At 46.7% G+C, this 13419-nt stretch overlaps 1 protein-coding gene across 2 annotated transcripts in view; it reads right to left on the reverse strand.

Annotated features, from left to right (window-relative positions):
* AUTS2 (activator of transcription and developmental regulator AUTS2) overlaps nt 1-13419 on the reverse strand; it is a 1204224-nt gene that overhangs the window by 342894 nt on the left and 847911 nt on the right. For both annotated transcript variants that reach the window (XM_069570963.1, XM_069570962.1), the window contains exon 5: nt 12537-12566. In XM_069570963.1, the coding sequence (XP_069427064.1) occupies nt 12537-12566 (30 nt within the window). The remainder of the gene's footprint in view (nt 1-12536; nt 12567-13419) is intronic.

Here is a 13419-nt window from a genome sequence, read left to right on the forward strand (position 1 = left end):
AGTTCTCTAGAAAGTCTCTAATATGTGCAAATCACATACTTTCTTTAGTTATAGAAGGTTGAGGGATCTTTGTACAATGAATAAGTCCTATGTAATCGATTCACTGAGTAAGCTGCATTTTTCCCAGTGTCCACTCTTCTTACAGAGGGTCTAACTGCTCGTCATTAGCGGTTCGGGATGCGGTGAGGCTGCCGGCGCAACTCTGGGTTAACAAAGCAGGTGGTCCACTTACGCTGTCCTGCTGTCTCTGGGGAATACGGCACTTGAAATTACTGCTGCATTCTAAACAGACCATCTGAGAGGGATAATTGCTTTTCAATGACTGGATCAATATTTTTGTTTTTCACCTTTACTACTTGAGTGATTGGATCTAAGGCCAGAGGAGAAAAATCAGGTCAGTCCTCTGGACCTCCTGCCACTCAGCAGGAGGATCACCGTGCCTGCGAGGGAGCCCAAGGAGGGGAGCACAATTCTTAGGGTGCTAACTTAATTTCAAATTTCTCAATGAGAGAAGCCATGCTTATCTATGGCTCTTTTGTTGCAGCATTAAAAAACTGCCTTGAGGGTACAAGGTCTAACTCATTTTATGTGTGGCTTGTTGAATAGGTTCATGAATTGATGACCCAACCACGTACACCAGCCAAGGGAAACAGCAGTTCAGCCACTCTGCCCAGGAAGGGGAATATCTCAAGCTCTGGGAGGCGGATGACGGGGCTAGAGATGCAGAGACAGGTCACTCAGTAGCAGAACAAAGACAATGTCCACAGGGGCAGGCATGAGTGAACATTCTAGTCTAGCACTCAGGACCCCAGTGATGTGAAACTTGTGATGATATGATGCAGGAGACATAAGAGACATGGGTTCAGTCCCTGGGTGGGGAAGATCCATTGGAGAAGGAAGTGGCAACCCACTGCAGTATTCTTGCCTGTAGAATCCCGTGGACAGAGGAGCCTGGAGGGCTACAGTCCATAGTGTTGCAAGGAGTTGGACACAATGGAAGAGACTCAGCATGCATGCACAACTCTGGCTGACAAACTGGGCCCTGATCTGGATCCCACTCATTGCCTAGATGGTCCTGTAAGCCTTTCCAACAAGAGAGATGATGCTAAGCAATATATTAAAAGAAGGAGGCATTTTGCCTAAGTGACTGCTTAGCTAACAAAATCGATGCTTTTCAAGCACCTTAGAAGCACCATTTGCATGCAACTAATGCACTAACAGCAAATGGGGGCTTATTACTCAATTAAAGCTCATCACAGAGTATCTTTTTCAAGCAATATTTTGTTGGATGTTGGAGTTACAACTGAAAGGGATAAAATGCCGTTTGAACATTTCCTTTTAGTCCAATATACTACTGTTCTCCCTGGTCTTTTCCTGTCAGTCCTCAGGGTTATTGGAATGTGGCAGGAGGGAAAGCTTGGTGGTGAAGGATGTTGCATTAGGAGCCAGACAACCTGGCTTTAAAACCACCAACTGGTACAAGATTACCTAAGACTTGTTACATAAGCTTGTTACATAAGATTACATTTGGGCTTATTACATAAGCTCCCCATGACTCAGTTTCCTTGTCTGTAAACTGGGGATAACATTAGCACTTACCTGGTAGGGGTACCATGAGGACTACACAACTCAGTCCATGTAAAGGACATAAACACACGATTCAAGTGATTTCTTTTTGTTATTGTTGTTTAGTCGCTAAGTAGTGTTTGACTCTTTGCAACCCCATGGACTGCAACACGCCAGGCTCCCCCACATCCTTCACTATCTTCTGGAGTTTGCTCAAATTCATAGTTATCTATTCTATAATATTTTTTCTGTATAACATGCAACACTAGATACCTTATAAAATACTAAGTCAATGAAATCTGAATAAAAGGTAAGAATTCCACCCCTGCTGCCATTAGGACACAAGGTAATTTACCTCTTCCATCCTCTGTTTCCTTTTAAGTAAAATGGGGTTGGATCATGCCTACACTTTGGGGGGCTGGTGTGGAGACTGTATGAAATAATGTATACAGCATCCTGACCAACATTTCTAACCAGGTTTATTAGAGCGCTAGGCTGCTGTGTGGATGCACGTGGATTCTGCCACACGAGGACCCAGATTTCCTTCCTTCTGTCTGAACACAGGCAGACGAGAACAGTAACGATCAGCCTGAGGCTTGGTGGGGCCCGTCGCATAGGACCCTGGGCTCTCCTTGGAGAAGGAACTGCTGCGGACCTACGCCCGGGGGGTAGGCATCGCAGAGAGAGAGCTGAGTGCAGGGAGCACCGCGCTCTGCCCCTGGAGGCATGAGGCAGCCTGTCCCCTGCCAGCCGAGGATGTTCCCAGACACACACACACCTGCAGGCTGGCTGCCTGTAATTCCTTCCCCGGCTTCCTTCTCGAGGCATGAGGGGAGTGGCCCCTGCTTAGCCTGCGCCCCCTCCCCACTGGGCCTCAGTGCGGAAAGCCAGGGCCCCTGGACTCCCTCCTCAGACTGCCCGCCTGCAGCACACACTGGAGCTGGGGAACTTGCCTGAGAAGCCAGTAAAATTTTAATGCACTCTGTAGCGCGGTCATGTCATACTCGGTTATGGCAAATAATCCCAGATGCCTGCAGAGGTAAAATGGAGCTGTAATGTGCTTGCCTCCTAACCCGAGCTGACAGCAATGATGTACGACTACCATTAGCGGAAAATATCACTTCAACTAACCCATGATCCAGCTCCGCTCAGGGTCACATTATCCATGAGGAACAAATTACACTCCCAAAGTAAATACAAATTTTCTACACGAAATGGTACAAAAAAATAAAAAAGGGAAGGGGGCGATCCGTCCCCTTGGCCAGCACACTGCTGAGTGACACAGATGATAAAGGACAGGACAAATCATTGGCTGACAGAGTGCCGCGCTGTAATCAGCTCTGCCGGCACGCACTCCAGCCGATAAACACTATATTCTCCCCTTAGTGGCAAATACATAATCTTTAACACAGACTCGGCTGCTTCGGATACTGACCACTGGGTTGCAGGAACACCCCGAGCAGCACTCGCCATCTGACAAGGAAAGTGCTGTTTGGGCTTAATGGACCCCAAGATCCCCTGCAGGGGCGGGGGAGTCAGTGTCTAGAGGGTTCTTGAAGGGGCAGGTGACACCAAGGGAAGCTGCTCTGGGGGTGCAGTGCAGGGCTGTGGTAACACCACGGCCCGTTCCCCTGTGCGCTGACCACAGGAAGGCAGCATTCTGGAGAGAACACACGAGATGCGGGCTTGGGACTGGAGTGGGGGTCACTCCAGCAACTCCCCACCTGCCTGGTGACCAGGACAAGACCTTTTCCCCTTTTGCGACTCAGATAATCAACAGAGCAACTTCCAGTTGTAGAACTAATGTTCACAGATCATCTGCTAAATGTCAGACACTACTAGATGTGGGGTACTTGCTAGGAGTCGATGATTTAAGAAGGCACTAAGTGTTTACACACAGACACTAAAAGAAGACTGAGAACCTGGACCAAATGTGCTTAGTCTGCGGGGCGTGAGCCTCCACCTCATTACTCATAGGGAACGCTGGGCTGAGCGAAAACATATACCTGTAGCCCTTGCCTTCTTACCTTGGACAACTGCTTCCCAGCTTAAAAAAATAAAGTCACATCTCAGAAGAGCTTGTACATCTCAGCTGTCAGTGGACCCACGTTGTGCCATGTCTGAACATGACAATTCCAGCTTTTTAGAAGCTGGAAGCTTTGTGGGTAGATGGGCAGATACAATCCAGGTCTCTTGGAGGGTGCAGCACAGAGAAGAAGGTAGCAAAGATTCTCAAATACCTATGGGCATTTCCCAACTCACCTTTGTATATAGGGGGAAAGTGCCCAGAGCCTGGAATCTTAAGACAGCTCATATCTCAGCTCTATCACTTTTCAGCTCTTAAGTTTCATTTGCTTTATTTGTAAAATGACATATGCTTGAGAAGATAGTCCTTGAAAGGCCTGATCATTGACTTTGGCTCACCAAAGGTGATAAACAGTGCAGCAGCTAAGGACACACGTGGGTCCCACAATAAAATGACGCATGTAAAAGTGTTTTGAATGACACAATGTTCTCTACAGTGCAAACACTATTTCATCTTGTTCAGTTCAGTTCAGTTCAGTTCAGTCGCTCAGTCATGTCCGACTCTTTGCAACCCCATGAATCACAGCACGCCAGGCCTCCCTGTCCATCACCATCTCCTGGAGTTCACTCAGACTCACCTCCATCGAGTCAGTGATGCCATCCAGCCATCTCATCCTCTGTCTTCCCCTTCTCCTCCTGCCCCCAATCCCTCCCAGCATCAGAGTCTTTTCCAATGAGTCAACTCTTCGCATGAGGTGGCCAAAGTACTGGAGTTTCAGCTTTAGCATCATTCCTTCCGAAGAAATCCCAGGGTGATCTTCAGAATGGACTGGTTGGATCTCCTTGCAGTCCAAGGGACTCTCAAGAGTCTTCTCCAACACCACAGTTCAAAAGCATCAATTCTTTGGCACTCAGCCTTCTTCACAGTCCAACTCTCACGTCCATACATGACTACTGGAAAAACCATAGCCTTGACTAGATGGACCTTAGTTGGCAATGTAATGTCTCTGCTTTTGAATATACTATCTAGGTTGCTCCTATTATTATTGACACTACTTTGGCCACCAGAAAAAGAGCAGACTCGCTGGAAAAGACCCTGATGTTGGAAACAAGTAAGGGCAGGAGAAGAAGGGGGCGACAGGAGTTGAAATGGTTGGATGGCATCATCAACTCAATGGACATGAGTTTGTGCAAACACTGGGAAATGGTTAAGGACAGGGAAACCTGGCGTGCTGCAGTCCATGGGATCACAAAGAGTTGGACACGATTGAGAGACTGAAAAAACTGATCCTAATCTCATTTGTTTACTCCCCCTAATAAATTAGTAGTATCTACCCTTTTTTTTGGCCAAGAAATTAGGGAGTTGAAAAGTCAATAAGAGTCCCAAAGAAGAAAAATGAAGCCCAAGGTGAATGCTCTGGGTACCACAACCACCAGTCCTAGGGGTTCCTGCTCAGTCCTTACTTCAAATGCTCCATTTCACTGTCTCAGGAAACATGCATATAATCAGCAATGAACCATGCCTGGGATTGAAAAGCACTAGAGAAAGCTACTCTGCTTACTCTTCAAGTAACTTGGGGTGTTATGTAGGTCTACAGCCAGTAATTCTCAACACAACCCTGAGAACCAACAGGGGAAAGCTTCAGACGTAGGCCAACTCGACCTTCCCAGTTATAACTCTGGAGGAAAAAAAAAAAAAAAAGAGGAAAAAATAATATCCAAGCACTTAATTTTGGGACTTCTGAAAGTATAAAGTTTGGCTAATTATGAAAGTATCCTAATACAGAGATTTTATTATCTTTATCACATCTAGATATGGCAAGGTTGCAAGGAGTGATTCCATTACCCATCATCATATATCACCATCTAGAAGTTGCCAAAGGAGGATTAACTAAGACACTCATGCCTACATACAAACACAGACGTGCGTGACCACAAAGAGATGCCTACATCTTTACTGAGGACAAACATTCTCCAACCCAAATACAGACTAAGATAGACTCTCCTGACAACCAAAGAACAACCCAGGCCATAGTCACTGACAAGCCACCAGATTAAGGATCACCAGTACTAACGCCTCTGCTTAGGACCTCCCTGACTCTTAGGTGGCTCAGGATTCATGGTCCATTTCATGAGACTGAAAGCCATCACCTCCACCTAATTCCTCCTTGGCTTTGCAACAGTCCCTTCAGCTGAGCCATAAAATCGAAGCCAATGGTTCACTCTAAGGGAAAGCAGTTGATCTTTACTCTGGCAATGTAGAATCATGTATTAAACTCTGGACCTCTCCCCAAGAATTCCTTTAATAGGTTAAACGATTCTCATTGTTAACCATCGAGTTCTTGAAAGGTACTATGTCAACTAGCTTTTCACTAGCTCCCATGCTCTCCTAAATAATTAGGGTAATTGAGGAACAAGATTAAACTAACTCCTGCCTACTGACAAGTGCATGATGACAGAGTCATGCAACTCTGTCAAGTCCAAGTTGGTTCATCAGTAGGTACCTGCATAAAAAATTAGTAAGTTGCATGGAGAGGGAGATGGGAGGGAGGTTCAAAAGGGAGGGGATATATGTATATCTATGGCTGATTCATGTTAAGGCTTGACAGAAAACACCACAACAAAAATTCAAAGAAAAGAAGAGTAAGTGAGTTGATATGAACGACTAAATGAAAGAACCAACAAACAGGTAATGACCTTGTTTAGACATCAAGCTCATACGTAAGTTTCCTTTAGTTACTTGAAAGTGTCAACACAGATGTGTCCACCCTATGTTTATTTCCTGTTAGGAATTTGAGAGAGGTGAAAGAATGCAGAAAAATTTTACATAATCTTCCTTGTACCTTGGCAAAGAGAAAATACTTTCATGTACATTTTCCTCTGGGTCTGCTATGTTGCTGGGGCCTAGGTAACTAAGTACACAGGAAAACACAATATTCAGAGCTATACCACTGAACTCAGCCTCACATTACAGATGACAAAACTAAGGTTCAGCAACATTAGGTAAGTTACCCAGGGCCACACACTTGGTTGGTTAGAAATTAGAAGTCAGGTCTTCCAAGTATCCTTCTCCATTACCTGCCCATGAGAACAAGGGAATATCTAGAACCCGTTCCTGTCACTATTCAGTCTAAGAAATAGGAGTTTAGCTGAAGATGACAGACCATTTCCAATAATTTGAGTATTCATTTGATTTACATTTAATAAAGAATATGTACATATATAAATGTACATATATAAATATGCATATATTAACCCATATATAAATCCTCTGGGTTTTTTCAGGTGTATGAACAGATATTCTACATACATATTCAGTGTGAGTGAAGCAAGTTTTGCTCTGGTACAAAAATGCAATGATATGAGGCAGAGAAGAATTTAATGAAACTTGGGATTTAAAATAATTTGCAGCAGAGATTAAATCCAAGGATCTATCAATAGGAATTTTGGAAGGATAGGAAGGAATTAAGCCAGATGGAAACATGGTGATGTCGGAAGAACAACCTAGTGTCATTTTGACCCAGACTTAATCTTGGAGGTCAAATCGATGGGCATCACTCAAAAAGAGCTGCAGAAATTTTCCAAATAAAGGAGGAAATTTATAAATGACTCAGAAATATCTTATGAAAAAATAAAATTATTCAAGAAATATGGAAGGCTGGGGAAGAGAGCCCAGAAAACACACCTTGGGATTGACATGAGGTGCACTCAGGTAACAGCACCAGTTTTCTGAGTTTTCTGAAGAGGTTTCACTTATCTCCTCCATTGAGAGATGAGTATCCAGGAAAGGGAATGCAAATTTAGCAAAACAATGATCATGACTGAACATCAGGGATATAAAGATGAGAACCTGAGTCCCTACTCTTCTCCTGGGCCATGACTGTGTGCTTTGCTGCTATAAAACCAGAAGGGAGGAGAAAATTCCTTTCTTTTCCTGCAAAGTAGGACAGCATCTTTCAGTTGTCTCTTGATCAGAACACATCCTATTTCAAAATCAAGGAAGGAAGTTCTATAAGTAACAACAGGGGATGCCTCCTGGGCTTCCAGAATGTTGCTGAGGGCACGGAATTTTTTACCAAGTGTGGAACGTGGTCCATCAAGGCATGGGGCTGTTCCACCATAAGCACAAGCCACACGTCCCATCTTTCATTTGACATCTCAGCAGTTTCTCAGCCCTTCCAGGGAGCCAAGTCAGGCATGTGGTTTGTGTTGAGTTAGGAACACAAGCCTCTCAGTATTCTAGCTGCTTTTCTTAGAATACAAAATGATCAAACACAACCCGTACGGCTTGAATCAAAAAGTTAGAACGCACCAAAAAGTGTGTGAGTGTTAAAGGGAGGAGGAGCTGACACGGGAAATCTGGGGTTCTGCATTGGCCGCGAGCCAGTATCCCAGCCGGCGGTCCTAGGCGCTGCTGAGCAAGTCCAGGGACCCAGCAACCTTGTCATTAAAAACCCAGGGAGGGGAAACTGCAAGCAGAAGTCGTGCTAGAAGCTTCACGAGGACGAGGAGAATGGTTCACGTCTATGGAGACGTTGTGTATGTGTGTACTGCACGCACTAGGCACTACACATCTACACACACAAGCGCGTGGGGTGCGTGGACAGGCACAACACCCTGCTGCTTTCAGGTCTTTCTCCTGAGTTGTCAGAATAAGAGCATTAACGAAGAAGAAAAGTAAATGCTTCTTTTGGACATTTGCTCTAAGGCAGTAGTTCTCAAAACCAGTTGTATAAAAAAGTACCAAGAAGCTTTCTAAAAAATATGGATGCTGTGGCCCCACCCTGATGGACCTCATCAGACCCTCCCTGCTGCAATGGGCATCTGGAGACTGACAGTGTTTGGCTTGTGGGCTGGGCCACCCACTCCATCACCCTCTGCTCCCTCCAGGATGGCATGCTTGCTCTCTGCTCAGACTGTGCCGAGAGGAAAGACTGATGATTGGGGTAAGGAATTTAATAATCATTGTTGGGGGACCCTTTCAAATTTCACAACACTTCTATTCAGCCTGTGTCAGAAAGAAGTGACCGAGGGGAATAAGGCTGGGCCTTGGGTTCCAGCAGAAAAAGAAACTCACACCTCTTATCCTCTGGCGTGTTTTCTGGCAGACCCTGAGCTTTTGGAAGAGGAGGATTGCCTTCCTCCTTCCCCAAATGATTCTCCCTTGCTCGACTCCAAGGAAAACTAACAGAAGTTGACATTTACAGAGCACAGACCAGGCACAGAGCCAGTTTAACTGGTTCGAGGTGGGGGCCGTTGTTATCCCCATTTGGCAGATGAGAGGATCGAGGCTTGCCTGTGGCTCCGGAGCTGTGAGGGACAGTCAGGAACAAGCCCAGGCCATCAGACTCGGCGGCCCAAGTGCATGACCTCTGAGTACTACCCCTTCCAACCAGCTCATTCATGTGGCCCACAGAACACACAGGAAGCGGGTGAATGGAAGGAGAATCACTTTCCATCTCCACTTAGATTTCACAACCAAACTGGGAGTGTTTCTCAGCACAATGGGCTGTTGCCAGTAGGACAGAAAGGGAGGAAACAGAGAAAATACAGGCCAAACATGGGGAAATATGCCTGTTGCCTCTTTGTTCTCGTTATACCAATTCATTTCAGGTGGGGGACTGGAATAATTGCTTAATTTGGGTGATTAAGGTGCCAAGTGCTGCCTCTTTTCTCTACACTAACTGCAAAGAACAATTCCCAATCTAAGATGCAGCATTCCCAGCCTTCTCTACTCCTCCACCCTATTCCTACTCTTCACAGAAGTCCTCCAGGGCTACTGACAGTAACGTGAAATGTATTCTCACTGCTGGTGGGGGGAGTTGGGGCATCAAGGGATGCTGTGCTCGGTGTCCCGGCAAGCCTTCTCCACGTATGAGAATGTCTCCTGCATTTATGGAAAGCTCCGCTTTCTAGCCCTCTTCTCAGTCACTTCCACATTAATTAGTAAGGGTATCATTTTATAAATTACAGCTTCGTATCAGAGGAAAGCAGAGTTTATCTTAATTCAGTCAGCTGTGTGAAATACGGTACCCTAATTTTAGACCGCCGGCTCTGTGGATCCCTATGGAGTTAGAGAATGACAGGTCTTCCGGAGAGAAATCCCAGTGGGTCCCCTACAAGTCTCACTTTTGCCTCCGACAGCCTCCCTGGTGGGGCTGCTGAAAGGATCCCGGGACACTGAGTGGCATCTCTGCCACCATTAGCAATTCAGATTCGAATGCGAGTCCTCCGAAGAGCACAGGAGGCAGCCCGGGTGAGCTCTGGGGCTCTGAGCGGGCGGCAAGAGGCTCTGGCAAGGCGGAGGCTGACAGGGGCCCAGGCTCTGGTGCAGAGCAGAAGCCTGGGAGGATGGTGTTAAAGTCAGTGATAAACACCAGACAGTCTCAGCCCAAAAGGGGAAGCCTTGGCAGTCTTAACTACAACGGGGCCAAGCAGGCATGATGGCAATTACAGTCTCGAGGGCTCCTGGCGGCCCCCCTGGAGGAACAGGGGAGTGCCGCTGTGGAGGAGCCCCTGGGGAAGGAGACGAGGACCTGTGGGGCCACTGTCGTGCACAGGGAAAGTGGCTGGGGAGGTGAGGCAGGAATTCCCCCCTTTTCAAAGGACTGGCCACTCCCAGTGGCCCTCTGTCCCCACCGTCACCCCTCCCGTGGACTTGCCTATGGACATCTCCTATTCTCCTTCATTGTCCCGAAATCACACCAAACTCAAGAGCCATGGGCACTGGCTACCTTCTCACCCATTCCTCTGGGCTGACACTTCGCTGCTTCCCACACTCGGAGATGGACACCAGAGGGGCAGAGACTCAGGGACAGAGCAAACTAGTAACTGGGGTGCTCCCAGGTTGCAGGAAACACCTGGGCCCCCAGATGCCTCTGGAAACTGCAGGCAGCGCTGATAATTCTCAACATTAATAGTTAGTGACCTTGTAGACAAGGGGTGCTAGCCACCAGCAGAGTCTGAGGCACTTGCCTGAGACACGGCCCGGGTGTCTGGAACTCGTGCAGCCCCAGGGGCATTCGGAAGCAGTCAAGGTTGAGACTGTTCATCAAGATACCTTCATGGAACACAAAACTGGATGCCTTACCACCTTCTGGGACACTTCCTGAATTCACTCTGCCTTATAAAGCAGGAGTGTGTGCTTGGCAGTGCCACCCCAACGAAGCCTTGTCCCCTTGGAAAGGGCCTCCCACTTGGAAAGTGAGATCTACTGTCACCTGTAAAAGATCTCCTGGAGCAGCCAGAAGTGCCAGTCTCTCCCTGGGGCCCCGGGCCTGAGAGAACGCGACGATGACTGCCCTGTGGGATGTGGCCAGGATGGCTTGGGGGCCAGCAGGCTTACTTGATTGCCAAACACCCACTGTTGCCCACATGCCTCAGGCACCCACTGCACACTGGCTGCCAGAGACACAGTGGGGGGGATGACTTCCAAGGAGTTAGGATTCCCCGGGGGCTGGAGGAAGGAAGCGCCTACTTGTCAGCTAAACAAAAGACTAACCCACAGCCCCCTTTCCAGTGCGTACTTTCACTGTCATCCAACAGCCCATTACCGTGTCACAGCACGGCACATCCTTCCATAGGTCACTTTGTTTAAAATGACATGGATAATGCACATGTCAGCAAGCTGACAGTCCTAGCCGTCCTTCAGAGATAAAAACCTCAAGGCGAGAGCCTGTTCTTATCTGGGGGACACGCACTGGTCTATCATCCAAGTCAGGCAGAACATGATTTCTCCAGAGAGCACTTTTTTCATTTCCTGATTTTAAGGAAATCAAATAAGCACCATTTGTCTTCATCTGAATATGCTTGACCTGCTCAAATGATGATGTCTCGCATTTTATAACGGGCTGCATATGCTGAATTCAAATTAACGACAGCACAGAACAAGGGCCTTTAGATCTCTCTTGGAGGCTGGCAGCAGAGAAGGAGGGGGAAAATGCTGGGCTCCATGGAAAGATCCCACTAAATACTAACCACAGGATTCTGAGTAAAGTCTGCCAGCATGTCGGAGGTGACGGGGAGAAGAGCTCAGGAAAGCCAGCTGGGCAGGACAGACCCAGAAACTGGGGATGAGGGGAGGATGGGTACATTCCTTTTGGTGTCAAGCAATATAGAAACCATGATATTCAGGTTAACTATTTTCAAAATGCATAGAGCAGCAATAACATTGGAAAGAAATCTGGTCGGAGGGTTGGGACAGCTAGGAAGAGAAACGAAACATACAGACAATCCCTTTGGCTCGGGCTGCAGAATGTACACTTTACCAGGTTGTGATCCGATCTTCTGGACGCCCCCAGACCGAGCTCCTTGTCTTGGTCCGTGTGGAACCGGCTACACAGAGGCTGGTGGCCATCAGCCTCGGAACAGAGCGTGTACCTGCTGGAAGAAGCACCCTCCCACCTGACCATCCACCTGGACCAGAAGAGGGCGGTTCCTACCTGACAGCCCTGGCCCACCTCTCCGCCCATCCCCATGAGGAACAGGAATAAACCATTAACATAAACCAAAACTCATAGGAGTAAACCATTAACATTTCTATCAAGAAGGCCAATATGTACAGAAAAGCAGGAAGAAGCATATGGGTCAGTAACAGAAATGCAGGAATGACATTACAAATGCATATTAGCAGGTTTAATGTTCCAATCAAGGATAAAACCAGAAAAATCAGATGGCTATTAAAATAAACAATTTCCTTTTTAAAAATCTTCTATAAAGTGAAAAATGCAGTGTCATATATATGCAACATTAAAGGGCTTATTTTTTAAAAGTGGGCCTCACAAATGAAAGATTTCTTTCTCGTCACAGGAAATGTCACTGCGTGACTATAGCCCGTCTTTGCAGAAGATGACGCTGGCACCCCACCCCCCGCAGTGTGTGAGGGAGACCCCGATGTTCACGATGCTGCCTGCTGTGCCCACAGTTGGGGGATGGGAGGGGCTTACCTTCTCTTCCTGGTCACTGTCGCTGTCACACTGAAAAGGAAGACAAGAGAATGAGCATTAGTGCAAAAATTGAGTTATGTTTTTGCTATTGCTACAGAAAAAAAGCAAGACAAGTAAAGGAAATAGGAAACATTGTGTCTGGGCTGGAAAAGGTCTTCAGTTCAAGTGCTGTGAAGAGAGACAAAAGCAAAGTGCGAGAAGTGCTTCTACCGTGGCTCATCTGTGGTCAGCTGGTCACACCAGTGAGCACCCTTCACCTCACGGCAGAGGGGACGCCCACAGAGGAGCCAATCTGGCCCCGAGATTAAGGTAAATCAAGATCATTCAATGGGAGTCAAAGCAAAATCAGTCTCTTAATGGAGACATCTCTCCTTTAGCTAATGTGAATGGCTCTCTCCTGTTGCTTTTCTAGAGGAAAAGTGGCGAACCTCTGGGCACTGCATCCGCTCATGTGGACTTTGAAGGAAGCAGAACATGACAGGCAAGGTTCATCACTTGTGATCAGCCAGAGAAAAGAGGGAATATTCTCTATTAAAAACATGCCAAGGACAAGAGGTCAAGGTAACAAATCAACAATGTGGGCAAAAAAAAAAAAAAAAAAAAAAGCTTTAGGTCAGGAAACTCACATGGTATCTAATGGATTCCAACCATTGAGCACAGTTTCAGAAGACCAGAGAATGACAGTTAACCCAAAGCTTTGGGTTCTTCATTAGAAGTAAAGGGAAAAAAGAACATATTTTTATTCCCAAACCAAGAATAAAGTTCTGTTATCCGATACTTGATTAGTAAGAAGAGGATGTGTTTTGTGAGAGTAAATACTCAGCATGTCAATACGTCTATTCATTCACTCAACGGACCTCGATAAGCACTGCTAAGCGGGTCA

The sequence above is a fragment of the Ovis canadensis genome, chromosome 24 (genome assembly GCF_042477335.2).
Source record: "Ovis canadensis isolate MfBH-ARS-UI-01 breed Bighorn chromosome 24, ARS-UI_OviCan_v2, whole genome shotgun sequence".
Taxonomy (NCBI): domain Eukaryota; kingdom Metazoa; phylum Chordata; class Mammalia; order Artiodactyla; family Bovidae; genus Ovis; species Ovis canadensis.